Genomic DNA, 25,451 nt, shown 5'->3' on the forward strand with positions numbered 1-25,451 from the left:
TATATTGATTTCCATCACTGGCCGGTCCCCCATCAATTCATATTGGATTAAGAGGAAACAGACTTAAATTACAGCAGGAGGGCAGGGCTGCTGGGTAGATGTTGCCTAGGGAGAAAGTATGCGAGGACACCAAGGCCTCTCCATCACTGTGGCCACAAAGTCCTATAACCACCTTGTCTGAGCTGGGCTGCAGTCCTGTTTGGAGGGCGGGGATCATCCTTATATTCTATGGCCACTGTCAGCTGTACTAGACCACACGCTGGAAAGAGGGGAGGTGTCCTCACAAACTCACAATGATGGCAATGACAGAAGTTTCTAGAATGAAAGAAGTTGCAACTTGGCAGCCTGTGAGCTAAACCCAGCTGCAGAAGTGTTTAACCAGCAGTTTCAAATTGTGTTTGAGTCTGTTTTGATATTTAAAAGTGAGACTGTTTCTCTGAAAATTTGGGTTTCACAAAAATTTGAGGAGCTGGTAACCCTGGTCTAGCACTGTTGCATGGCAACAAGCAGCTGGCTCTTGCCTTTCAGAGGGGGCTCCGGCAGTTCTGTTAGCTACAGCTTCCCCCGCCCCAGCTGACTTACAGCACTTGATCGAGTGACCTGTTTCACTCTTTTCGTATGGCCAGTTGAGTTCTGTGCTACGGGTCAGTTTGGCTCTGGTGTTTTAGGGTGCTGAAGACCTGACTTCATCTGGAACTCCCTCCCGCCCTGCCCCCCCCCCCATCCCTGTGGACAAGATTCCTCCTTTGACCGATTGGGTCCCAGGCACATCGAGTTGCTCTGTTAGGTAATCTTAATGTGCATTTCCACTCACCCTTTATGCTATATTGCAAACTCCAAAGATATAATCACACTAATATTTATGTGTTTAAGTGTGTGTATGTCAGACATGTAAAAGGCTGTGTATCTATATAGATCTATGTATACTTCCATTTAGGGAAAAGTTAATTTGGTTCCACAGATACAGACACCAAGTGCTGACAGCTCCGAGAGTAAGTGTAACAATTTGGTAAAACCTGTATAATTCTGACATAATATTACAAAGACAATGAATTTTAAGTTATTGCTCTTTGATTACATAATAAAGATCTCATTCTGTTGCAAACTTTTTTTTTTTTTTTTTATACAGAACAAGGAACCATTTCCTATTCAAGTAATAGTAATCGGAATCAGAAGTTCCTTACACAACAGTAGATGCCTGAAGACATTTTTTGAATGGAGAGGTGATTTCATTCTATTCAAGAACTGCTGCAGGACACTGCAAGTGACTTAATTTTTCAGAAGTACGAGAAAAATCAGCACCACAGCTGCTTCCTACTCAGGAGGGATTCTCAAGGGCTCTAGAAAGCTTGGCTTGGTGGCGAGGTCACATCCACCTTTTTCCAATTCCCGTTCTACTGACGCAGCCTGGTTTCTGAACACAAAGCTTATATTAAAAACAGTAAAAGAGGATTAAAAGCAGTGTTGGTTTTTAACATTCAGGATTCATGGAGGATCTCATTTTCAGTAATTAGATGATCCACTCTGTGTTTTTGCTGCAGAATCACATTCATGTGGCAGTCTTATTTCAGGCACTTTTGAAACATGTTCATCTGGAATAAAAATCTGTGCGAACCACTTCTGCATAATTCACCGTGAGTGTCGAGTGATTCCAGTCCCCAAATAGACAGCAAATCACCAGCCGGTCCTCAATTAGCCTTCTCCATCACAATGAGACGGTGACTGCTCAGCTTGAGACGTCTTTGAGGTGCCCTTCTAGCTTTAGTACAAAGGTGGGAGGCATAAAAATCCCGAAGGACTCAGTTTCTACTTGAAAAAAATACAAAAAGGCGAAAAACACTAAATGGACTCTACAGATGGTTCCAGCTACTATCAAAATAAATAACATGATCTGACTCAACGGTTGGACTCTGAGCTCTTGGACGAAATCCGGTGGAATGTCAGCCGTGGAGACTCCCGAGAGGGACTAGCTGCTGGTAGGCAGGAGTATCTCCACGTCCTTGCCATTAGCTACGACAGCCGGGGAAGAGCAGCTGACGGCTAGGTCTTCCGTGGTGGCCAAAGAGGAGGCCTGGGAATGAGTTTTGGTCAGTGGAGTGGTAGTGGATGGAGAAGGGGTGAGGCCAGGTTTTTTGGGCGGGATGGGTGGAGGGTTTCCTCTCTCAGCTCTGGGGATGGTGGGGGACTTGATCCCCGGAGACAGAGGGCTCAGGGGACTGGACACTTTCCCTGGAGTCGGGGAATGGCTGGCGTCGCCTCTTGGGCTGGTGGTGTTGGCCAGATTCCGATAGTCTGTGCCGAAGGGAGAGCTGTTGGGGGAGACAGGCTTGATCGGCCCTTGCTGGCTAGTGAATCTGGAGAGCACCTGAGTGACGGTGTTGCGGGCCAGCTGCTTGGCTGCAGAGTTATCTATGAGGGTGGGAGACAGGTCCCTGGATGGGGGGCTCTGCACACCACTGGCCTGTTGGTCCTGATCTGCTTGAGACTGAAATTTGTGCCGGGCTGCATGGAACCGCTGGTTGATCCCTACTTGGTAGGATGACTGGTAGCCGGGGCTGCTGGCTGATGACCCCAGCAGGCGCTTAGTTAGCACTGGGGAGGAGCAAGGAGAGGACGTAAGGGAGGAGGAGGCCGTGCTGCTGGGAGACAGCGAGCCCCCACTGGACGGAAGGTGACCAGGTGCTGGGCCAGGAGTCTCGATTCCCACAGGACACCCACCATTCTCCACTGCTTTCTCTTGGGCCGACCCCAGAGACCCCACAGATCTCTCTCGTGGAGGCACTTGGTTTTCTATGCTGCTGCCTGCCCCGGGCTCCCGGGCAGTCTGCATCTCGGGCTCAAAATGGCCATTGGTTTTTGCATATGCATAAGTAGGAGTGGCGGGACCAGGCAGCCCAGTGGTTGTCCCCTTGGCTGCGCTGCTCCCCTGGGTTCTTTCTGCCTGCGGACTTTCGGTTTGGCAGAACACAGACACCAGCACGGGAGGCTCGGTCACCGTGCCTTTAGACATGGTCACCGGCTTCTTCGCTTGCTCAGGAGGGCTGCTGTGCTGGTGAGAAGCCTCCAGATCCTGCACTACCTTCTTCAAACTCTCCATCTCTTCCTTCAGGTTTCTGGTGCGGTTCTCTTCTCGGTTCAGTTTTGCTCGCAGTTGCTCTCGCTCGATGTCAAACTCGGACAGCTGCTTCTCCACCTGGGCCTCCGTCTGCAAGCCTCGCTTCCTCTCAGCCGCCAGCTCTTCCTCCAGTTTACTCACCCGGCTCTTCTCCTTCTCCAGTTTCAGGCTCAGCTCCCCCGCCTTCTGGCCCTCCTCGGCCGCCTTGCTGGTGGCTTTCTTGCACTCGAGCACCAGCATGGACGAGAGCTGCTTGTGGCGGGAGCGCTCCTCCTCCAGCTGACTGGACAGCTTCTTCTGCTCTTTCTCAAACTTTTTCACTTGGGACTTCTCAAATTCCAACTAGAAAAGAAGGCCACCGGACAGCTTGATTAGGACAAGACAACAAAGAGATCGGTCGCAAAACTATTATCAGGTGGGGCGCCCCGGTTGGCTTTCGTCTGATGCACAGAGGTTTCGTGGCCATGTGCTCAGCTCAAGTGCTTCTGAGGCACCAGAGCGCATTCCACCCGGGGGTACACACTAGGGTCTACTCTTGCTCTGGTGATTTAGGGTGTACTTCTAGTTCTTCTGTTGTTAGCGGCGGGAATCCGGACCATCGTTTGTGTTTTAGGTCTGCGGGGGTGGGGGCGTGGGGTCAGAAGATCGGAACCGGTCAGGACTGATAACACAAAGCCACACACATAGGGTTTTGTGATGAATACAGAGGAAAACAAAACTATGCATCTTATTTAGTTTAACTCCAGGAGAGTTGATGTGGTATTCCATGAGTTTCAGGTATATAATATATGGCTCTCATCAGCCTAAGTGATGAAAATAAAACTTTTCAAGTTTTGGTCATCATTCTTTCTGGTCTTAAAAACAAACAAATAGCTGCATTTAAACTGTACTTTTGAGGTAAAAAGTAAAACAAGATGAAACCAGAGAGGGAGACAAACCATAAGAGACTCTTAACCAAATGAAACAAACTAAGGGTTGCTGGAGGGGGTCGGGGGACATGTGATGTGAGGAGCACTGGGTGTTGTAAGACTGATGAATCACGGACCTCTACCTCTGAAACTAATAATTGTATGTTAATTTATTTAAATAATAAATAAATAAACTGTACTTTTTACACAAATGCAGTCTATTTTAATTATTATTTCCACCCTATTTAAGGCACAGAAACTCTGAGCAAAAGAGAGTGTTGATGGAACCCTATTAGTCAATGTTTTTCAAACTCATTAACGAGACTCAGTGGTTGAGGAAACCAGTCTCATGAGTCACGATCAAAGTTTTAAGAAAATGAATGGCAGTAAGGGTTATATATAATTTCACGGGATTTTTGTTCCAGGCATCTGTTTGTGTATGTCTGTACGCTAGGTTGTGATGTAAAATGTATTTGTTTCTGGATTCCTAAGTGAGTTCGAAGCTAGTGTTCCCAAAGTACGTTCTACATGATGACAGTCCCACAGTGAGTGAGTTATGTAAAAAAAAAGACTCTATGAAAATAGATTTGCTACACTCAGAATACCATCTTGTTCTGAAGAATCACAATGCACTTTTCTGTACTAAAAAGGTTTAAGAAATTAGAAACCTATTTAACTTTGTTTAATCCAGTAATTCCCAGATTTATTTGACCACAAAGCCCTTTGTTTCTGAGTAACACTAATTTACACCCTGCAGAATAATCTTTGAGAAATGCTACTTCTGCCGCGTGGTGCTGTGAGCACCGTCACTACCTGCTGAGTCAGCCGCTCTCTCTCTTTCTCCAGCATGTAGGTGACATCATCTCCTTCAGCTGTGTCTTGCGCATGCCTCTGCCTTTCTTCCTCAAGGTCCAGGATCACCTTTAAAAGAATTAAAGAAACAAAAATTCCAAATATCAAGAAAACACACTTATAAAACAACACAATTAAATACTAAGCGCCTATCTAAGCACCTAAGATAGTTCCAGAGACCAATCCACCCACCCCAGTCTGGGCCATCCAGATCACATTATCTAGCAGGGTGAAAGATATGCAAGCTACATGCCAGAAAACAGTAAGATCGATGCTTTATTGGAGGAGACACAAAATGGCAAGTAAGCAGAGGAGGGCAACTAATGAGCTCTAGGGATTGAGAAGGTTTCTGAGAATTAATAGGTCTGCAGGCCGCAGGCCGTTTGCTCAGACTAGGGGTTGGGGGGAGGGGATGCAGCAAGACAGGACCACTGAGAGCTGAACGCCGAGATCCTCCTCCCAAGCTCAAATCTCTGTGCCCCGCTTAGTCAGCAATACGCATTTTGTGTAGAGTTAGCTGACAGGTGGAGACTCTTGAGCTCAGCCTGCGCGTAAAAAGCCTCAACACTTGGGATCCTACATGGAGATTTTTTCAGAAAGCCTTTTTAAAAAAAAAAAAAAAAAGATTTTATTTATTTATTTATTTGACAGATAGAGATCACAAGTAGGCAGAGAGGCAGGCAGAGAGAGAGGAGGAAGCAGTTCAGAAAGCCTTTTAACTCATCTTGCACCCCAATCCACTTACCCTGGCACCAAAGGATTAAGCCCAATGTGAAGGCTAATACTGTCCACATTTAAAGGGACATTTCCCACATAATCCCATCTCTAAATACTGCACAAGATGCTGAAAGACCAGGGCTTTCTTAGCAGCTTCTGCCCCTGCTTCCCAGATACGTTGGCCCAGACCTCTAGGGCAGAGCACTGTCCTCCTAATGATCATTTCTAAGCGTTTCTCTACACTAACAATTTTCTTGTATGGAGAGAGGAAAAGTTTTTGGGACATGAAACCCAAAATGTTTTCATTCAACAAAAATGAAAACATCTTGGTGTTCTTCCTTCTGGTTTAAAAAAAAAAAAGCCTAACTTGGGGCGCCTGGTGGGCTGAGTCATTAGAGCATGAGACTCTTGATCTCGGGGTTGTGAGTTTGAGCTCCACGTTGGGTGTAGAGATTACTTAATAAAATTCTAAAAAAACAAAACTAAACTAAAAAACCCAAAACCTTAACTTTTCAATTTAACAGAAAAACAATTTTGGCTAATGGTGGTCAATCATCTCTCCTTTTGGACAGCCCTCTAAAATTACAGAAATGGAATGAAAAGATAAAAACCCTCAAAGACAGAAATTGTAGCACACAAGAAATGTTAATAACATCTAAAGAGGGCAGGAGGCAGGAGGCGCGGTGGCTACTTTGGTATGGGGGAAGAAGCCGTTTTGCCCTGCAGGGCCCCAAAGAGGTGTGGAACCTGGAAATGGCAGGTGCTACAGAGGAGAGGTGAGATGTGGGGTAGGAAAGAAGGGCACTGAATCAAAATCTCTATTTTCTAGAAGGTATCTTTTCTCCTCAGCCTGATTCCTGTACATAGAATGTTAGGCATCCACTGCCCAGGAACAAGGCAAATGTTTACCCTCAGAAGAAACAGAATGTGGCAGGCTGAGGATCTGGGAATAGCAGAGAATGAGGGTAAGGGAAGGGGGCTGTGTTTGTTTCAGGAAGGTGGTAGGGTGGAATGGGAGGCAGGCTGTAAGGTAAATCCAACAGGAAGCAAGGTAGGTGTCAAGAATTGATAAATGCAGGAATAACATACCATTTAGAAATATGGAATTTAGCTACCAAAATAAATGGTCCAAAGAAAAAAGTCGTTGTCTCTGAATAAGGAGAAGAGGGAATGGGGAGAGGTGGACTGGGGAACTCTTGTTTCATAATAAGCAGGGTAAGCATGTAATTTACCGCTCAAACCACAGCACTTCTGAGAGTCAAAGGAGGTATTCTTAATGACTATGCCGAGGCGACAGACGTCAGCTGGGACTCTCTTGGGCAAACTAGGACAATAAGCACCCTAATTATAAGCCTCTAGGTAATGTTTGATTCGTAACAAGGTCAGGGTTTTACTTTGATAAAAACACTTACAGATAGGGAGTTGGTTTAAAAATATTTAACACTCATGGGGCGCCTGGGTGGCTCAGTGGGTTAAGCCTCTGCCTTCGGCTCAGGTCATGATCCCAGGGTCCTGGGATTGAGCCCTGCATCGGGCTCTCTGCTCAACAGGGAGCCTAATTCCCCTTCTCTCTCTGCCTGCCTCTCTTCCTACTTGTGATCTCTCTCTGCCAAATAAATAAATAAAATCTTAAAAATAAAAAAATTTAACACTCAAAGAATCTTACACTGAAATATAGTATTAAAGAATTCTGAATTATTTTTAATTTCTTCCTCTTCTAATCACCGAGAGCCACAAATTATCCCAGTACTACAATTTTCATGGGCATGACAGCTGGCCAACCCTTCAGGGTGGCTCAGCTGCTTCAAGGAGGAAGGGGTTAAAAGGCCTAACAAACCTTGCTGTGAAGACTTTCTTAGAGGTTTATGTAAAAGGCCCCCAAATTTAGGCAACTAACTCAGACCTGACACATTTTAAATTGGGCATAAATGTCTTTTAGATTCTTTCATTCTAGACCAGCGGTTAAACTCTGCTGGGTCTTGGACAACTCTGAGAATTCAATTACAGATGGGGGAAAAAATTCACATTCTATAAAAACGTATGGACTTTTGGCATTCTGTGTATTTTCTGGGGGATCATGGAACATCTGAGGCCCATCCACGGTTAAGAATCTCCACCCTGGCCTTTCACTTGGACCCTGGGAAGAATGAGAAAAATGATGGGCAAGACCTATGCCTGAGCAATTTGTAAGGTGCGTTTTAAGCAGATTCTCTAATGCAGGTCATCATAAAAGCAAGCTAAAGTTCATCAGCTTGCAACTGCTGACCCAATTTTTCAGAATAAAATGCTTCCTACTAAATATGTTGATGTTTCCCTTGCTGGTATAAATCTAAACCAATAGTTTTAGAGATTCTAGCCAAGCATCTTTTACAGGCCAAATCTGAGTGGTAAATCAGGTCGGGGAGTAAAATCACAAGCACTAGAATTCCAATGAGATGAAACAGAGGAAAGCACAGGTTTGCCTTCCTAACTAGGGTCTGTAAGAGCCAAACAGGTGCTTGTGCGCATGGTGCACGTGTGACACACACACCCCCTTACACTTTCCTAACACCGTAGAACAGCTTTAAGATAAACAATGCTCGGGACTGTTTATGGTTTTAGGAGAAGTAAAATGCAATGAATCTCAAAACTAGAGACATAGAAAAACGATCTATGTTTATAATCAGGTAAATTGTTTATAATCAGGCTTGCATGTTTATAATCAGGTAAATTCTCTCTCTTGTACAGCATTCCCCAAATACCTGTTAATCTTGCTATTGTCACTTAAGGAAGCACACAGGGAACGCTCTGTTCAGCTGCGAGCTTGGTCAAACACCAGTCTGTTGACAAAGTTTGGATGCTCAAGAGCTGAAAGGACAGAGCAAGTGTTTTGGAGTGTCCTATCAGGAGGGAATGCCGTCTTAAATAACGTGCCTGGCATAGTCCCTAAATTTAACATTCTGCATAACTCGTGTTTTCTTCCTGAACTCTTGGCTCCAGGAGACCCCCTCAGCTGAAGTACTGTGAGAATGGGATCGGGCGTTGCCCAGCAGGTGTCTGTGCAGGTCCACGCGGCACGAGTCAGGTGGGTGAACGTACTTTGCGGTGCCTGCTCTCGGCAGCGGCCAGCTGCGACAGCATGCGCTCCTGCATGTTTTTACACTGCTTCATCACCACCTTCAGGATGGAGAGTGGGTTTGTGCAGACCGGCTGCTTGTCGCCATCATTTTTCTCCTTCAGCGTCTCGAAGTCTCTCTGTAGAGCCATTAAAGGATCACTGATGTTGTATTTCCCGTAGCGTTCTTCAATGAAAGTATCTCTGTGTTGGGCCTGGGAAAGAGGGAAAAAATGAGCATTTTGCTTTTTAAAACTACTGTGGCCGGGGATTTGCTAGGAGTTATATGGTAAAGACGGCAGTGTGAGTATGAACGGAATCTGCTGACTACAAATCTGATTGGTGATCAGGCCATCTTAATGTAGAAGCAAGGTGCCACCAGAAAGGGGGCACAGTATAGTAACATCAACGAGGACAAAGTCTTACGTAGAGCCAACTATGTATTAAACATTGTTACATGCATTTATATTCGCATTAACTTAAATTTTTTTTTAAGGTTCTTTATGTGGTTCTATCTTTAGGATATAACCTTTTTTTTCTTATTTTAAAGATTTTATTTATTTATTTGACAAAGATCACAAGTAGGCAGAAAGGCAGGCGGGGGCGGGGGGGGGACCAGGCTCCCCGCCGAGCAGAGAGCCCGATTTGGGGCTCAATCCCAGGACGCCGGGATCATGACCTAAACCGAAGGCAGAGGCTTTAACCCACTGAGGCACCCAGGTGCCCCTAACTTACTTAAATTTTATAAGCCTCTAAGGTAGTGCTATCATGTTCAACTTGCAGATGAGAAAACTATGATAAAGTGGTCAAGTAACAGGTGGTCAGAGCCAGGACTTAAAACCAGGCAGTCAGGCTCTACGTCTTTGTCCTTAAGCACCAGGCTTACTGCCTCTGCTTATGAACGCTTGTGACTGCCAGCAGGAATACTTTATCCTTTCCTTCTGTTATGGCATTTGCATTTCTAAAATATGGTAAACATGAGAATTTTACGAGTTTACATACTTAGGGATGTAACAAGGCAGTTGTATATAGGTAAAGAATGCTAAACGTGTTTTCACGTTATATTCTACGACTATTTGTGATCTAAACATGCAGAACGTCACTCAGTTATCAGTGGGTCAAGAAGACCCAGACACTCACAGCCAGAGGTGCAGACAAAATCCCTTCTACCTGCTGCCAAATTCCACCCCTTCTTTTAGTGTCTGTTTGCTGCTACCTGCCATCTTCCTTCTGTCCCTTTCAGGGCTTGGTGGGCTTCAGGGATGAGACAGAAGGTGAGCCCCTGGGAATGCAGACTGGTATCAGGGTCTGCTTTAGGGCTTGGGGCCATACTGGATGCAAGGATCAGGAAGGGAGTGGAAAGATATTCTTTGACTTCCCTATTCTTTCAGGTCTGCTAGGAAGGACTTGAAGTACTACTTTGTAAGAGCATATATTACATGCAGGCGAACAGGGTGACAGTAACGATTACTTTACTACACAGACATTAAAAAGGTTCCTGAGACATTTTACAATGAAAAAAAAAATGAAGTGTTAATACAGCATTGAGGAAACTTTCTCAAAAACCACAGCAAAGTACTGTATGATTTACGCTTTGAAATGAAATCTAGTCATGAAAACTACTGTCATTTATCAATTTTTTAAAAAGTATTTCATCAAAAGCTAGGTTTTCTTTTTCTTCTTCTTCTTCTTCTTTTTTTTTTCTTTTGTGGGGGGAGCTAAGTATTCATCATCCACAAAGAGGAACCCATTTGAAAAGAAAGGGAAATTCACAATTCAATGGCTAGGCTTAAAAAACAAAGCAAAAACAAAAACAGAAAAACCCCTCAAGACAATAAAGCAAACATGGGCTTTAACATAGAAGTATGTTTCACTCCTGAAAACATGATGCTTCCTTCATTAGACTGTCCAAGTTCAAGACCTAGGAATCACTTAGCTTTATGCTATAAATATACGTTAGTATCAACTGGCAAATGTTCAAAGCAGAGTTAGAAGCCCTGGGGTTTTACTTCTGGCTTAACTACAACCATTAAAAATTTTTTTAAGATTTTATTTTTTTTTAATTACATACAACATGGGGCTCGAACTCATGACTCTGGGATCAAGAGTCGCAGTTCCTTCGACTGAGCCAGCAAGGTGTCCCTAACAACAACCATTTAAAAAAAATTTTTATTTATTTATTTATTTGACAGAGATCACAAGTAGGCAGAGAGGCAGGCAGAGAGAGAGGTGGAAGCAGGCTTCCTGCTGAGCAGAGCCCGATGTGGGGCTCGATCCCAGGACCCTGAGATCATGACCTGAGCCGAAGGCAGAGGCTTTAACCCACTGAGCCACCCAGGCACCCCTCTATAACCATTTTAAATGATGACATTATTGGGGTGTTGGTATACTGGAATTATGAAGAACCAAATCAATTTGTTCCTTTAAGTTACCATCTTAAGATAACCATCTTTCTGACCTTACTACAAGTGTGTGTGTACGTGTGTGTCTGTGTGTCTCTGTGTAAGCATGAGAATTAAAGGGGTAAGGATGTGAAAGACAGAGTCCAAGACAGACTCCTATTTTCTCAGCTCCCAATTAAAAAGAAAATCCTCAGTAAAATTTCAAAATAGTCTCTATTCCATTTTAGGATAGAGAAACACAAGACCAATTCCTGAATTGGCTATTTTTATTGTTTTTTAAAATCATGGCAAGAGTAAAACAGAAAAAGCTAGTTTTGAGTTAGACTTTTAAAAGGAATACTGTCAGACAACAGGGACTCCTCATCAATATTTTCCTTTCACCAAGAACATCTATTTCTTTAAGTTTAGGTATAAAAACTCGAGATTGACAACCCAGGATGTGATGAAAGTAACTGTCTGTAGCTATTTACGTCCTAAAGGCAAATCCAAGTTCAGAAAAATGCTTAGACAAAGGAAGCAAAAGGAAAAAAGACTCTTTGAAAAGTTGAAATTCTACTTTTCTTACTGTCACATTGTTTTATTCATGATTACCATTCTGGTCTGATTAGCAATGGTAAAGGAATGATTCCGGGTACTGAAATTGGTTTGGTAGGGCAGAAAGGAACACGGAAACCTGAGTATTTCTACAGCCTTCTTTTCAGAACAGCAAGGGGGAAGTGGGATGGGACAGCAGGATCTGGGAGTGTAATTCATGACCTTGACAGATCTGCTGAGAAGCTGTCTCTCAGGCTGGAGTATATAGTTAACTAATACTTAAAAACATGACTTTTAAAAACCCACACTGTTATTATCCTGTATAATTAATAACCATCACTGAGTTACGAGTAATAGATGAGCTTCTTTGGTGAGGTCTCAGACTTCTCTTGAGAACAGTTGTTAAGCTGTCTGTTTTCTCTTGAAGTACTTCACAGTAATTCCATAATCACTTGCATAGTAATTGCAAGTTATACAAAATTGGTGGTTTTGCACATAAATGAAATGAATCTGTGGAATAATCTAAAAAAGGCTCCTTGTCACAAAACAATTCTTTAAAGTACATTCAAATATGGGGCCCAGATATGGGGAAAGTGAATTCAAAGTCTGCATTTACTATAACCAAACACTGAACTGGAAAATGGGAAATGGAATATGGTATTTTTCAACCAACTTAATGCCTCAGTCAGGTGGACTGTATGGATGACAGGTTTCACAGAACAAATAAGGACAACAACAAAAATAGACGTTAAGAACTGAAGAATGAAAAGAACATTCGAGGAGGTGAGTATCGGTTATCTAGTCCTATATAACAAATCACTCCCAAATACAGCAGCGCAAACAGTAAACCTTTCTTTATCTCATACAGTTTCTGAGGGTCAGGAATCTGGGCGGGGTTGAACTGGGTGGTTCTGACTCTGTGTTTCATGAGGCTGAAGCAGAGCCCTTGGCCAGGGCTGCGGTTATCTGAAGACACAACTGGGGCTGGTGCATCCATCTCCCAGCTTACTGGGATGCTGGCATAGGCTTTGGTTCCTTGCTTGTGCTGGCTTCCCACAGAGCAGGTGACATGACAGAAGGAGAGAGAGAGAGAGAGAGAGAGAGAGAGAGAGAGAGAGAGAAAGTGGGGAGAGGGTGGGAGACAGAAAGGAAGAGAGAGGGATGGGGGAGTGAGTGAGAGGGAGGGAGAGGCAGAGAGAGAGACTGACACCAAGATGGGCATCCCAGTGTCTTTTATATTATAACTTAATTTCAGAAGTGACATACCATCACTTCTGATGTATTCTATTGGTGACACAGGCCAACCCTGGCAAATGTGGGAGGGGCCTACACAAAGGTGTGAATATCAGCAGGTGGGGTCACTGGGGGCCATCTTGAAGGCTGGCTACCACAAGATAAGCGACTAGATATGCTACCACTACTGTTTACATCTCAAGTCAAACTTAGAGACCAAATCCCTATTAAACACTAAAAACTGTTAAGGCTGAATTTTAATACTTTAATGGTGTTATCAGCTATTTTGTAAGAAATTTTAAGTGATCCAGATTTGACTTCTGAAGGGAGGAATTCAGTAATACAGCTAAAATCAATCGACTTCTTGCAATTTCATTATTTTCACTTCACTAACAACACATATTTCAACTGAACAGAAATTTCTACAATGTCAGAAAACATCATGGTCTTTAATTTCAGATAACAGGAATATAACTGGCTGGTTGGACAGATTCACTGATAAAGGGTATTGCTACAGCAGCAAAACACACGAGTATTCTATTACTCACTTTTCCTGTCACAGGCTGAATGAAACACCACCACTACTGCAAGCTTAAAATAAAACTGTATAATGTTCTTGGGAGTCTGTCATGCTTGCTCTCCAAAATTTTCAGCTTTGCTATGACAAACTTCAAAAAGAAATATGAAACAGTCACCTCCTCTCCCCTCTCCAATACAATTTATACTATTAGATGTGTCACATATGACAACATACATAAATAGTATAATACATAAAAGCAGTGCAATATATTTCTATATATAGTATAGTATGATAGTATCCTATTATAGTAATGTATGTGTGTGTACCTATCCTTATGTTTTTTTCCAATCTTGAAACAGGAAATCAACTTCTTCATTCTTTGGATGATGATCACCAACATGAAAAATGGTTCCAAATCTAAGAGTGAAGATTTAAGGCCCACTTAACTGGGGGTTTACGTTCAAGTACAAGTTTTATTTTTAAGACTCAGGCTGGTACCCTAACTGGATGAGGATACATCTTTGCAATTGGTTGCTAATCCTGAAGTGATACTTTTAACAATAATCAGCAATACAAACTTTGTGCCTTTAAAAATAGCTGACTATCTCTATGACAGAGACCAGAAAGACCAGAGAACATGATTCCAGGATGGTTTTAACTAATGCAGCGCCAACAGCATGTTAAAAACTATCCTTTTCACACACAAGTTAAATCTACTAATCCTCAACTAATTTATACTCTGGAGTCCCTGATGAACTGTAACTGGAAATAAAGTGACCGTTCTGGATAAAGAAGCAAGAACATTACAACAAGTACACCCTCTGTTCTGAAAGTGCCTTTGACTTGCTCAAAGAAAACTGGATTTCAGTGTTTGACAATATTGATAAGAGAGGATTTAGCCATGTTTGAATTAAACCTTAATTTTTGGAAAAGGGTACAAAATTCGACATGAAAATTTTTATGATTTAAAAAATACTTCTGGGGGCGCCTGAGTGGCTCAGTGGGTAGGCCTCTGCCTTCGGCTCAGGTCATGATCTCAGGGTCCTGGGATCGAGCCCCGCATCGGGCTCTCTGCTCAGCGGGGAGTCTGCTTCCCTCCGCCCCTCTGCCTACTTGTAGATCTCTCTCTCTGTCAGATAAATAAATAAAATCTTAAAAGAAAGTATTTCTAATATATTATTGAAAATCCAGTGCTCTTTCCCCTTAACCATAAATGCTTTTTTCAAATCTATACATTTATTTTCTTTAATACACTTTCTAAACATTTATTTTCTTTAATAATTTTTGGCTCTGGAGTCTACCAGAACTGGTTCTTATCTGGGCTCTATGACTTTCTATCTGTATACTCTCAGCAATTCCCTTAATTTCTCTGTACCTCAGATTCTTCATATGTAAAATGAAGGTTAATGACCTACTTACAGGTTTGTTTTACAAATTAAATGAGTAATATAAAATGCTTCCTGTAAGTACCTGGTGCATTGTAAGTACTATAAACAGGAATTAATTTTTCAGTAACCAAGTGTAGAGGATAGGTTTTCCTTTTATTTTAGATCCTATGACTAAACCTACTCCTGGATATTTAAGAGTCTTTAAAACTGGACTGAGCCAGGAAATCTTCATTAAAAGCAAATGAAATTAACCAATCCACAGATAACTCTAAAGTAATACATTACTAAAAATATACTGGGAACCTGTATAACTGGTAACAGTATTTCTTTAGCAATTAATCCTGAACTGCTATGTGATATTTTATGTAATACCATCATTTGGTATTTATCTCCTGCATTATGATTAAACATTTCCCAGTTTTCTGTCTTGTTTTTCTTCCTGCCCAGATTGTAATGAGGCAAAGGAAAAAGCACTTCTCATACATCTTTCTTCTTCCTATATCCTACATTTCCACTTAAGCCTAAGGCATTTAACAGATGTTCACTTTCCAGCTCTTTCCTGATGTTTCAGCCTCTCCTAACTCTCATCATTTTTAGTGAGGTCAATATTTCATTTCGCCATTAACGAAATCTAGGATTTACTTAATATAATCATTTAAGGTAATATTAATTTATACATTTAGCAAACTGACTTTAAAGTAGAATGAGTTTAAAAGATTCCCTTTGGAGTCAGTTTGCAGCTGCCAATGTTTATAAAACCAATTATTTACTTAAGGATAAATGACCATTTGTTATTATTTGACTAAAGTGCACTAAATTCTTTTAAAGACTAAAAATGGTAAGTTTAGGACAAATAGCTATAAGTGTGATATTTCCAGCTAGTATGCTGCTTGTTGATAGACTAAGAATATGGGTATAAAAGGAAGCTAGATCCTATTTCCTTTAGAGCTGAAGCTTTGCAGCACTCTATAATCACTAGACTTGGGTGTGGGTGAGGTGTTTGTGCTGGTCTCCTAGGGGAGGGGCCTGTTGTGCTGAGTCCCAGGTGGACTTGCCCTAGTGGAGATGGGCCTCCAGGGTGCAGGGGGGTGGGGCTTTCAGTACGGATGGGGGGAGGAATATGGCGGCACCCTGACCCCGTCTACCTTGCCCCCTCCCTGCCCCAGTCTAGCCCTGGAGCTGAAAGTTCACATCCTCCACTCTTCAGGAAGCCCCCACAGAAGAGCAATCAATCACCATTCTTGTGTCCCTGGATTTTGTCAGAACTCTGCCTTCTCCTTGCCTGTGTTTGAGCTGTTTTATCTCAGGTGTAGGACTGGGTTTCAAAACTCCAAATTTTAGGGACTCCTGTGACACTGATGGAATGGATAAAGATGTGGTGTGTGTATGTACACAAAACACAAAACACACACACACACACACACACACACACACACACACACACACAGTGGAATATTACTCAGCCACCAAAAAGAATGATGTCTCGCCATTCACAACAGTGTGGATGGAGCTAGAATGTATCACGCTAAATAAAATCAGTCATTCAGAGAAAGACAAATACCATATGATTTCACTCATATCTGGAATTTAAGAAACAGAGCAGATGAACACATGGGAGTAAAAAATGAGAGCAGACGAACACAAGGGAGTAAAAGAAGGAGAGAGGGAAACAAGCCATCAGAGACTCTTAACTACAGAAAACAAACTGAGGGTGGATGGAGGGAGGTGGGTGGGGGATGGGCTAGCAGGTGATGGGCATTAAGGAGGGCACTTGTTATGATGAGCACTGGGTGTTGTATGTAAGTGATGAATCACTAAATTCTACTCCTGAAACCAATACTGCACTGTATCTTAACTAAAATTTAAACAAAAACTTAAAAAAAAAAAAGGGTAAACAGCTTAATGTAGCTGCTTCAACATTCAAATTCCAGAAAGCCTTGTGAAAACTCCTAATGAAATTGAAATAAATGTATTCAGTGTTGTTGTCTTTGTTCTGTTTTATTTTGGAGGTGGGTTTATGTGTGTGGTTGAAACAAATTACATATACAATCTGGACTGGGGTCTCCATAAATAATTTTTTGAGTTGGGAAAGAAAATGTGCAAAGAGATTCAATAAGTACTGAACAAATTAATGGACATTAATTAAGAATTGTAAAGTATAATTTTAATGCTACATTAGATCCTAATCTCTTTTATCCAGGAGACTATAATAGGAGTTGACATCAAACTCATACCATACACAAAAAACAGGGATGGGGGCGCCTGGGTGGCTCAGTGGGTTAAAGCCTCTGCCTTCGGCTCAGGTCATGATCCTAGGGTCCTGGGATCGAGCCCTGCATTGGGCTCTCTGCTCAGCAGGGAGCCTGCTTCCCTTCCTCTCTCTCTGCCTGCCTCTCTGCCTATCTGTGATCTCTGTCTGTCAAATAAATAAATAAAAATCTTAAAAAAAAAAAAACAGGGATGGATCACAGACATGAAGATAAATATAGGAATGGCCAAAAAGCACATAAAAAAGTGCTCAACTCATTACTGATCAAAGAGATGTAAATTAAAACAATGATAAGATAACACTAGAAAGCCACTAGAAAGGCTAAATTTAAAGACTGACAACATCAAATGTTGGAAAGAATTTGGAGCAACCAGAACACTCACCACATTATCCACTTTGGAAATAAACTGGAAATTAATCATAGAGTTAGAAAATGCCTACCTCCAGCTAAGTACTTATCCAAAAGAAATGAAAACATAAATCCACAAAAAGACATAAACAACAATTGTCTAAAGCATGCTTTTTTCATAACAGTCCCACACTGGAAAAGATCACCACAGTTTTATGGTGGAAAAATTACAGCAGCGGTTGCCTCTGGGTGTAGGGGAACAAGGTACCAGGAAGGGACCCAAGATGACTTTTTGGTGTGACGGGACTGTTTATATCTTGATGGGGATGGAGGTCAAATGGATGGGTGCATTTGTCAAAACTTACTGATCTGTGTTATCAACACTTAAGATGTGTGCACTCCACTATAACTAAATTACATCTCTAGTTCAAAAATATAAAAATACATAATGAGAGTTAAAGGGAAAATGAAGTTATATGAAATGTATTCCTTATATACAGTGTTTCAGAAACATGGGACACTGGAATCAATGTGATTTTAATAACAATTAAACAATGAAGCAGGTGCCAATATTGTAGTGCTTATTACCTGCCAGGCAGTGGGCACATCTAATCTAATCCTAAACGACATAGCTCTGGACGTAAACATGACTTATATCTCCATTTTATAGAAGAAACTGAACATTAACATGTGACTTTCCCACAAAGCCAGTTAAGTAGCAGAAGTACTGTAAATGGTACAGAAGTACTGAATACGTTAGCTGAATGAGTACTACTTAAACAGATATTCCGCAGGACTTTGTAGGAATTAATTTCAATTTAGTAGGTCTCTCTCGGTGGCTTAAAAATGAAAGAGAACAGAAAACATTACAGAACACTGAATATTGTGAGTCATGTTTCGAGACTTTTCTTCTGACCTAAGAATATAGGTGTGTGTATGTGTGTCGTGTGTCTGCACGTATGTCCCCTGGGTCACAATACAGTCTATTTTTACTCTGTGTCTCTGTCAAAAAAGTATGAAAAACACTAGAATAGAATGAAGAACCCAATTAGTCTGACTTCTGAATCTATGATTTTAAACAGCTTAAGCTATCATAAATAAATTCTAAAAGAAGTGATAAAGTAATCAGTATTGTTGTTTTATTTTAAACTAATGAATGTTATAAATGTCTACAAGCCACGAGATGTTTGGCCTAACAACAAATATACAAGAATGTTAACCAAAAAAAAAATCTCTGTGTTATCAGGGTTAGACAACCAAACACAGCACTGGAGAGGTTTGGGAAAATTTCCTGGACACATGGCTGATTCACAAGGACACATGTTTTGAATGCCTTTATTGACCCCTTAATGTTTGTGGGGTACTACAAATACTGAGTGATGTGGGCAATGATAATGGGGAGATAGACTTGACTAAGTAAGATGTAGTCTTCTGCTCTGAAGGGGCTTAAAATATGCCAGACAAGTTCAAGACCTAACAGCAGAAATAAACAAGCTGCCTCTGCTGTTTAAATGTTTTCTAAACAGTATCATTGATGTTTAGAGGAACACCAAGTACAATTTATTTGATCAGGACTTTCTAAGACTCAGACCTTACACTCAGAATAGGAAGGAAAAGGCCAGCCCCGGAAGTGGGCGGGTTCGACAAATGGGACTGTCAGCGATATAATGAATCACAGGAAACACCAGGAGGTTGAACCGGGCATATAATCCAAAAACCGTCTCTGAAGTATGGCACAGGGAGACCCAGACCACAGACTATAACCTGTGTGTGATCCTTTAAGCAACTGTGAACCTGAAAAACTTCTTTCTTAGAAGTGTGCTCAGCCTCTTTAATTCACAATGTATTAGCAGTGCAGAAACTAACTTCAAGGCTAAAATAGTTAAAAAGAGCTAATTAATAAGACTGAAAGGGTATCTTCCTCTTCCTCTAGTTAGGGGATCCTATGGAGGGAGCTGTAAGATTGTGGGATGAGTTAACTCTAAACGTTTTTTCAAGGCGAGATTCTTCAATGATATGCACAGTCATACTACAAGGAAGCGTGGAAAGAAACCAGCCGCTCAGTGGTAAGGTCATGGGAAGAGGGTCTTTATTAGCAAGACTCAGGAGTAGAAAGTGTTCACACTGAGAAGTTTAGTGAGGAAACAGGGCTAAGAAGTTACGTGGGGGTTGAAAGGGGACTTGTGTGGCTCTCAAGCCACAGTGAGAGCAAGATGTGAGGGCAGGCAAACAGAAGCAGGGACTGTGCTAATTCTACCCGCTGATGAGAAAAGGTAAAACAGAGTATTTATGATGACATACTAAGAGCACAAGCCCTCGCCTGGAAAGGTGGCAACCTCTGTGGTCACTGAGGACTCACAGAGAGGGAGGCAGCTAGCTATTCAGTTTGAACCAGCCATCATACAGGGAAACTGGGGACTCAAAGTAGGGAAGGATGATTTTTCTTTAGAGAACAGAAGAGGAAGAGGAGTAAAGAAGCCAAGACCGAGAAGAGAAAGGTGGGCTACAAGTGCATTGTGCGTATTTCATGAAAATTTATTAAATGTGAACTGGCAATGTTTATCACTACAGGAAGGTACTGGATAAATACAGGTATGGTGAAACCCAGCATGCTCAAATTGACCCCTGCTACTACCAATTCCAAGTAATCCCAACCCACTACTGCTTTTATCTCCATAATAAAAGTGTACTGAGGAGATTAGAGGATGAATGGATGGGAAGTTACCTTTGCTCGAGATATAAGAGCGCTTCCTTTTTACTTTAAAGGGTAGCAATACCTTTAGGAAACTTTAATGTCACCAAGGACAAGAATGGGATAACCCTGACCATTTCAATCCCCAAAGAAACAGCACCAGTGGCTCTATTCTAAGCCTCTATGTCTGTCTCAGCCTCTTCCCTAATGGCTTCTTGGCCTCCTCTGGAGGTCGTCACTTGTCCCAGGAAAAAAAGGTTTTAAAGGGAAAAGAAAGGATTTCAAAGGGAAAAGTGATCAATTTGGAAAGCAACCAGAGAAAGGGAGGAATGAGGAAGATTTGGTGGGAGCCAAAAGCAAAAACCCACTGATGAAATAGGAGATAAGTAAACAAGTTCTGAAAGATTAAGAGAGAGGATATGTATAATTTAGACAGATGCCCATGGAGGCCCTTAGCTGCATTGTCTGGGCAACAATATTTTTGGATACTTAGATACATAAGGAAAGACAAGGGATGCTGTACTCTTTAAAAAAAGATAATATACTATTTTCAATGAGGCTCACAAAACTCCCATTGCTGATCAGTCAGGGAATGCAGATGACCACATTCCAATCTGACAGATAGGGACCCCGAGGCAAAATGTCAGCTGAAAACTAAAACATGGGGGCGCCTGGGTGGTTCAGTCAGTTAAGTGTCTGCCTTTGGGTCAGGTCATGGTCTCAGGATCCTGGTATCATCAGGCTCCCCACTCCCTGCTCAGTGAGGAGCCTGCTTCTCCCTCTCCCTCTGCTGCTATCCTGTTGATCTCAGGATCCTGGTATCATCAGGCTCCCCACTCCCTGCTCAGTGAGGAGCCTGCTTCTCCCTCTCCCTCTGCTGCTATCCTGTTTCTACTCCTGCTCTCTCTCAAATAAATAAATAAATAAATAAATAAATTTATTTTGAAAAAACCACTAAAATATGGTTTTTCAATTTTTTTTTTAAAGATTTTATTTATTTACTTGACAGACAGAGAGGCAGGCAGAAAGGAGGGGGGAAGCAGGCTCCCCGCTGAGCAGAGAGCCCTATGCAGGGGCTTGATCCCAGGGTCCTGGGATCATGACCTGAGCTGAAGGCAGAGGCCTTAACCCACTGAGCCACCGAGGCACCCCGGTCTTTCATTTTTTTTAGATAAAGACACAGGCATAGTGAACAAAGGTACATATCCCAATTATTTGGTATCCTTTATGACAAATATGGAAACAAACACAAGCAATGATTTCCCGTCTGAAGAACAAACTGTTCCTTCTTAGTGCAGGGTGAAATGTAAATAATGTCACCGAGTGGGAATTATCAACAGTAAAAGTTATGAAATTGTATTACTATAGTGAAGCCTCTCTTCTCAAAAATATGAATTAATAAGAGGCAATCTATTTTGGGCCTTGAATACATTCAACTTAGACCCCAAGGGCCTGAACTTATTCCCTCATATGACAAAAACTTCTGCAAGAACTCTGGAGGTTCTAGACATTCAGGATGCAGGGCTGAACAAGATGAAGCGTCCATCCCTCGTGAGGCTTGCTTACATTTACTGCAAAAAAGAAATATCAGACATAAAAGAGATGAAAATTTCTATTTTCTGTGACGCTTATCAGCAGGAATTGATAAAATTCCTGTATTATCACTAATCTGGTGCAGACAGAGAAAAAAAAATCACATTAAGTATGATTCAATCCTACAAAACTTTACTGGATACAGTAATGGGAGAGGTTTTATGTATGAAGTTTCCAGTCAATAAGAACAGAGACTTCTGACTTTGGTAACACAGTCCCCTACTCAGTTCTACCAATGAATTTAGGCTTTTGTCGAACAGCCAGCCAGTGAATAAGATTAAAATAATTTTTGGAAGTTACGCCTATCTTAGAACTCACTAGGTGGAGTTGGCTTTTCCGACACAGAAATTCTTTTTGTTGCTGTTAAACAATGGAATATTATGAACTACAGATATGAAACTGAAGCCAGGAAAAGTACTTTGAAGGGTTATAGGTCTCCTGCTATGATAATGGTATTTCTTGAAATTTTAGTCACGTAGTTCCTCATATATACGTTGTCAGCTCTACTAAGTCCATGACCCGTGAAAGAATCTGCTTTGAAAGAACTTTTAGGCATCCTGTTCAAAAGCAGAATTTGAAAATTAATGGGAAATTTACTCTTTGCTCTTTTTGGGAGAAAATCAGGGATGCTCTCCCAAGTATGCCAGGCTTGTCTCTACCCTCTTAACTGTATCTTAGAATTATTTCGATTTATGTGAGAGTATAAATCACTTAGAAGTAAAGACACTTAAGAAATAAATGTGGTTCTTAACTCCTTAATGTTCCAGTTCATACTATATTTCTTTAAAACCCAATTTTTAGGGGCGCCTGGGTGGCTCAGTGGGTTAAAGCCTCTGCCTTCGGCTCGGGTCATGATCTCAGGTCCTGGGATCGAGCCCCGCGTCGGGCTCTCTGCTCAGCGGGAAGCCTGCTTCTCCCTCTCTCTCTGCTTGCCTCTCTGCCTACTTGTGATCTCTGTCTGTCAGATAGATAAATAAAATCTTTAAAAAAAAATAAAACCCAATTTTTAATTTCATAAATGAATATTTTCTAATAAAAAACTTAACTATACAGATAAAGCCAAAGTCCTTCCTGAACACAACCCAATCTCTCTTTTCTCTTCAAGAGTTTTTGGTGTAATGGGTATCCTCTCAGACTTTCTCCAAGTATATCCATAAATGTGTGTATGTGCACTTTTTCATTTATTGTGTCTCAGATCTAATAAGTCAGTACATTGTTTTTTTTCTCATTAAAAAAAAAAGCAATTACATAATATGCCATAGTAAGGATGGACCACTTGATGTTGCTATATTTTATTAATGGACATTTAGGTTGTTTATAGTTCTCTAATACTGTATTAAACAATACTGCAATGGGCATCCTTGTTCATGGATGTGACTAGTTTGGTGGAATAGATCCATTCCTCTGCTTTTCTAAGGAAATAAATCCCCACATAATAAAATTCCCTGCTTCACTCAATATATGCTCCCCAGCACTAAAGATTTCCAGCAAACATACAAGATGATCGTTTCCTCCTGTCTTTCCAAATATTCCTATAACTGGCTAAACTGAAATATTAAACGACGGATCACAGGCTTTAATTTTGCAAGCAACCTCGCTATCTTCCTTTCTCTCTCTTTAAGGGGAGCAACTAGAAATAACTTCTGTTTAATCCTGAATCACAAGGCTCACACATGCAAGGAAGACACAATAAGAGGAAGTCAAAATAACAGGAATAAGCTGTTTCCCTTTTTTATTTGCTTTAGTTTCAGGCTGAATAAATGCGGTGAAATTCCCCACTGCTATAATCTTTTGTGGAACTGCTCCCCAACTGCTAGAGAACTGTGCGTTCTCTAAATAGGTAGCATTGTACAAGCTGAGTTCCCCCTTTCTTGCCTCAAAGTCATACGGAGAACAGGCCACAGGAAGATGTGGTGAAATGAGAAATCTGTTTATTTTTTGGAACTTTCCCTCTTGAACCCCTAAATGCCATAATTTGTAATACAAATGATGATGTGGTAAAATCTGCAGAGCAAGCAGCTGATACCAGACAACTACTCTCAAGAGTCAGTTAGCTGTTCCTTCTGGGGCTCCACATTTTTCTGAATGCAACAAAGATGCTTAATCATTTAAGAATGCAGTCCTCTCTTTAATATAAATACCCAATTTAGAAACAGTCCATATAGGACCAGCCTTTCTTGCTTCTTTTGGCTCTTTTCCGCCAGAGCACCCACCATTAAACCTGGTACATCCCTTTCAGGAATTTCACTCTCTTCCCAGGGCAGAACATTTTTTGGGAGGTCCTACTATTCTCAAAGAAACCAAGCCAACGGGAAGCAAGAAAGAGGCACTGTGAGATGTATTTCTGGCTTCACCAGTTGCAACTTAATACTGTTTCTTCCTTTTTATTCCCCCCTATGCCCACTGTTCTGTGCCTTATTTTCTCACTTAACCATATCCTGGAGAATGTTATATATAAAGCCCTATCTCTCATTCTCTTTAATGATTGCATAGTATTCTACTGCATAATATTACCATAATTTACTTGGCCAGAACCCTACTAATAGACACTTAGGTTATATCTGGCATTTTGCTGCTATGACCAATAATTGCAATAAATATCCTTACACATACACTTGATTGGATGGGTCTAAGTACATCTGTAAGATAAATTTCTAAAAGTGGGTCATGAAACTAGGTTAGTAGGATCACAAAGAGCATTTAATGAAAAATAAAGTACAAAAGACCAGAAAATAATATAATATAGTACAGTATCGTATAAATATTATAGTAAAGCATAAAGTTAGTATACATTTTGGTGAAATTTCTGCTTTAGTTAATACATGCTTGTTGCTGTCTACGTGGATTGTGGCAGAATGATGGAATATATTCCAAAACTGTTTGAAAGATACCTCTTTAGACTCTGGTATGATAAAGAGGTATTTTTATTATAGCCTTCTTTCTTCTTTCCCTAAACTCTATGATCTTTTTATTGTACAGCTTGGGAATTGAGGTAGGTTTTTCAGGCAGAGATAGTTATTTAGGGTGGGCTAGAAAAAGAATAATATTAACAATATCAGGAACAACCAACAGGGGATAATTTAACTGTAGTTCTAATTAGCTCTGATATCATTCCCTCCAAAGTGAATATTATGTAACTAAATTATCTTCTTAGGGCATGACTGTTAACAAACAGAAATTTGAACAAGAAGCTGTTGTATACGATTACTATATTTAAAAGCAAGTGTTTCTGATTTCAAAGTAATTTACATATAATACATAGGTTTTGGAGAAAAAAATTAAAATGTACCTATGATTCCACTACCCAAGGAAAACCACTATTAATATTAAAACTACAAATTTCAAGGGTGCCTGGGTGGCACAGTCAGTTAATTGTCTGACTCCTGATTTCAGCTCAGGTCATGATCTCAGGGTTGTGAAATCAAGCCCCGCCTTGGGCTCTGTGCTGGGCATGGAGCCTGCTTAAGATTTCTCTCTCTCGGGGTTCCTGGGTGGCTCAGTGGGTTAAAGCCTCTGCCTTTAACCCTCGGGTCATGATCCCAGGATCCTGGGATGGAGCCCCACATCGGGCTCTCTGCTCACAGGGGAGCCTGCTTCCTCCTCTCTCTCTGCCTACCTGTGATCTCTCTCTGTCAAATAAATAAATAAAATATTAAAAAAAAAAAAAGATTTCTCTCTCTCCCTCAGCCCCTACTCTTCCCTACTCGTGCATGTATGTGCACTCTTTCTCTCTCTAGAAAAAAAAAATAAATACAATAAAACTACAAATTTCAATCTATTTGTTT

General features: G+C 41.3%; 1 protein-coding gene across 2 annotated transcripts in view; it reads right to left on the reverse strand.

Moving 5' to 3' along the window:
• Window positions 1-1,123: 1,123 nt before the first annotated feature.
• The window catches only part of CTTNBP2NL (CTTNBP2 N-terminal like), a 49,445-nt gene continuing 25,117 nt past the window's right edge, over window positions 1,124-25,451 (reverse strand). For both annotated transcript variants that reach the window (XM_080802373.1, XM_080802374.1), the window contains 3 exons: window positions 8,671-8,901; window positions 4,837-4,944; window positions 1,124-3,457 (listed from right to left, as the gene is read on the reverse strand). In XM_080802373.1, coding sequence (XP_080658499.1) covers window positions 1,967-3,457; window positions 4,837-4,944; window positions 8,671-8,901 — 1,830 coding nt within the window. In that variant the 3' untranslated portion in view covers window positions 1,124-1,966. The remainder of the gene's footprint in view (window positions 3,458-4,836; window positions 4,945-8,670; window positions 8,902-25,451) is intronic.

Source organism: Martes martes (assembly GCF_963455335.1).
Source record: "Martes martes genome assembly, chromosome: 4".
Lineage (NCBI taxonomy): Eukaryota > Metazoa > Chordata > Mammalia > Carnivora > Mustelidae > Martes > Martes martes.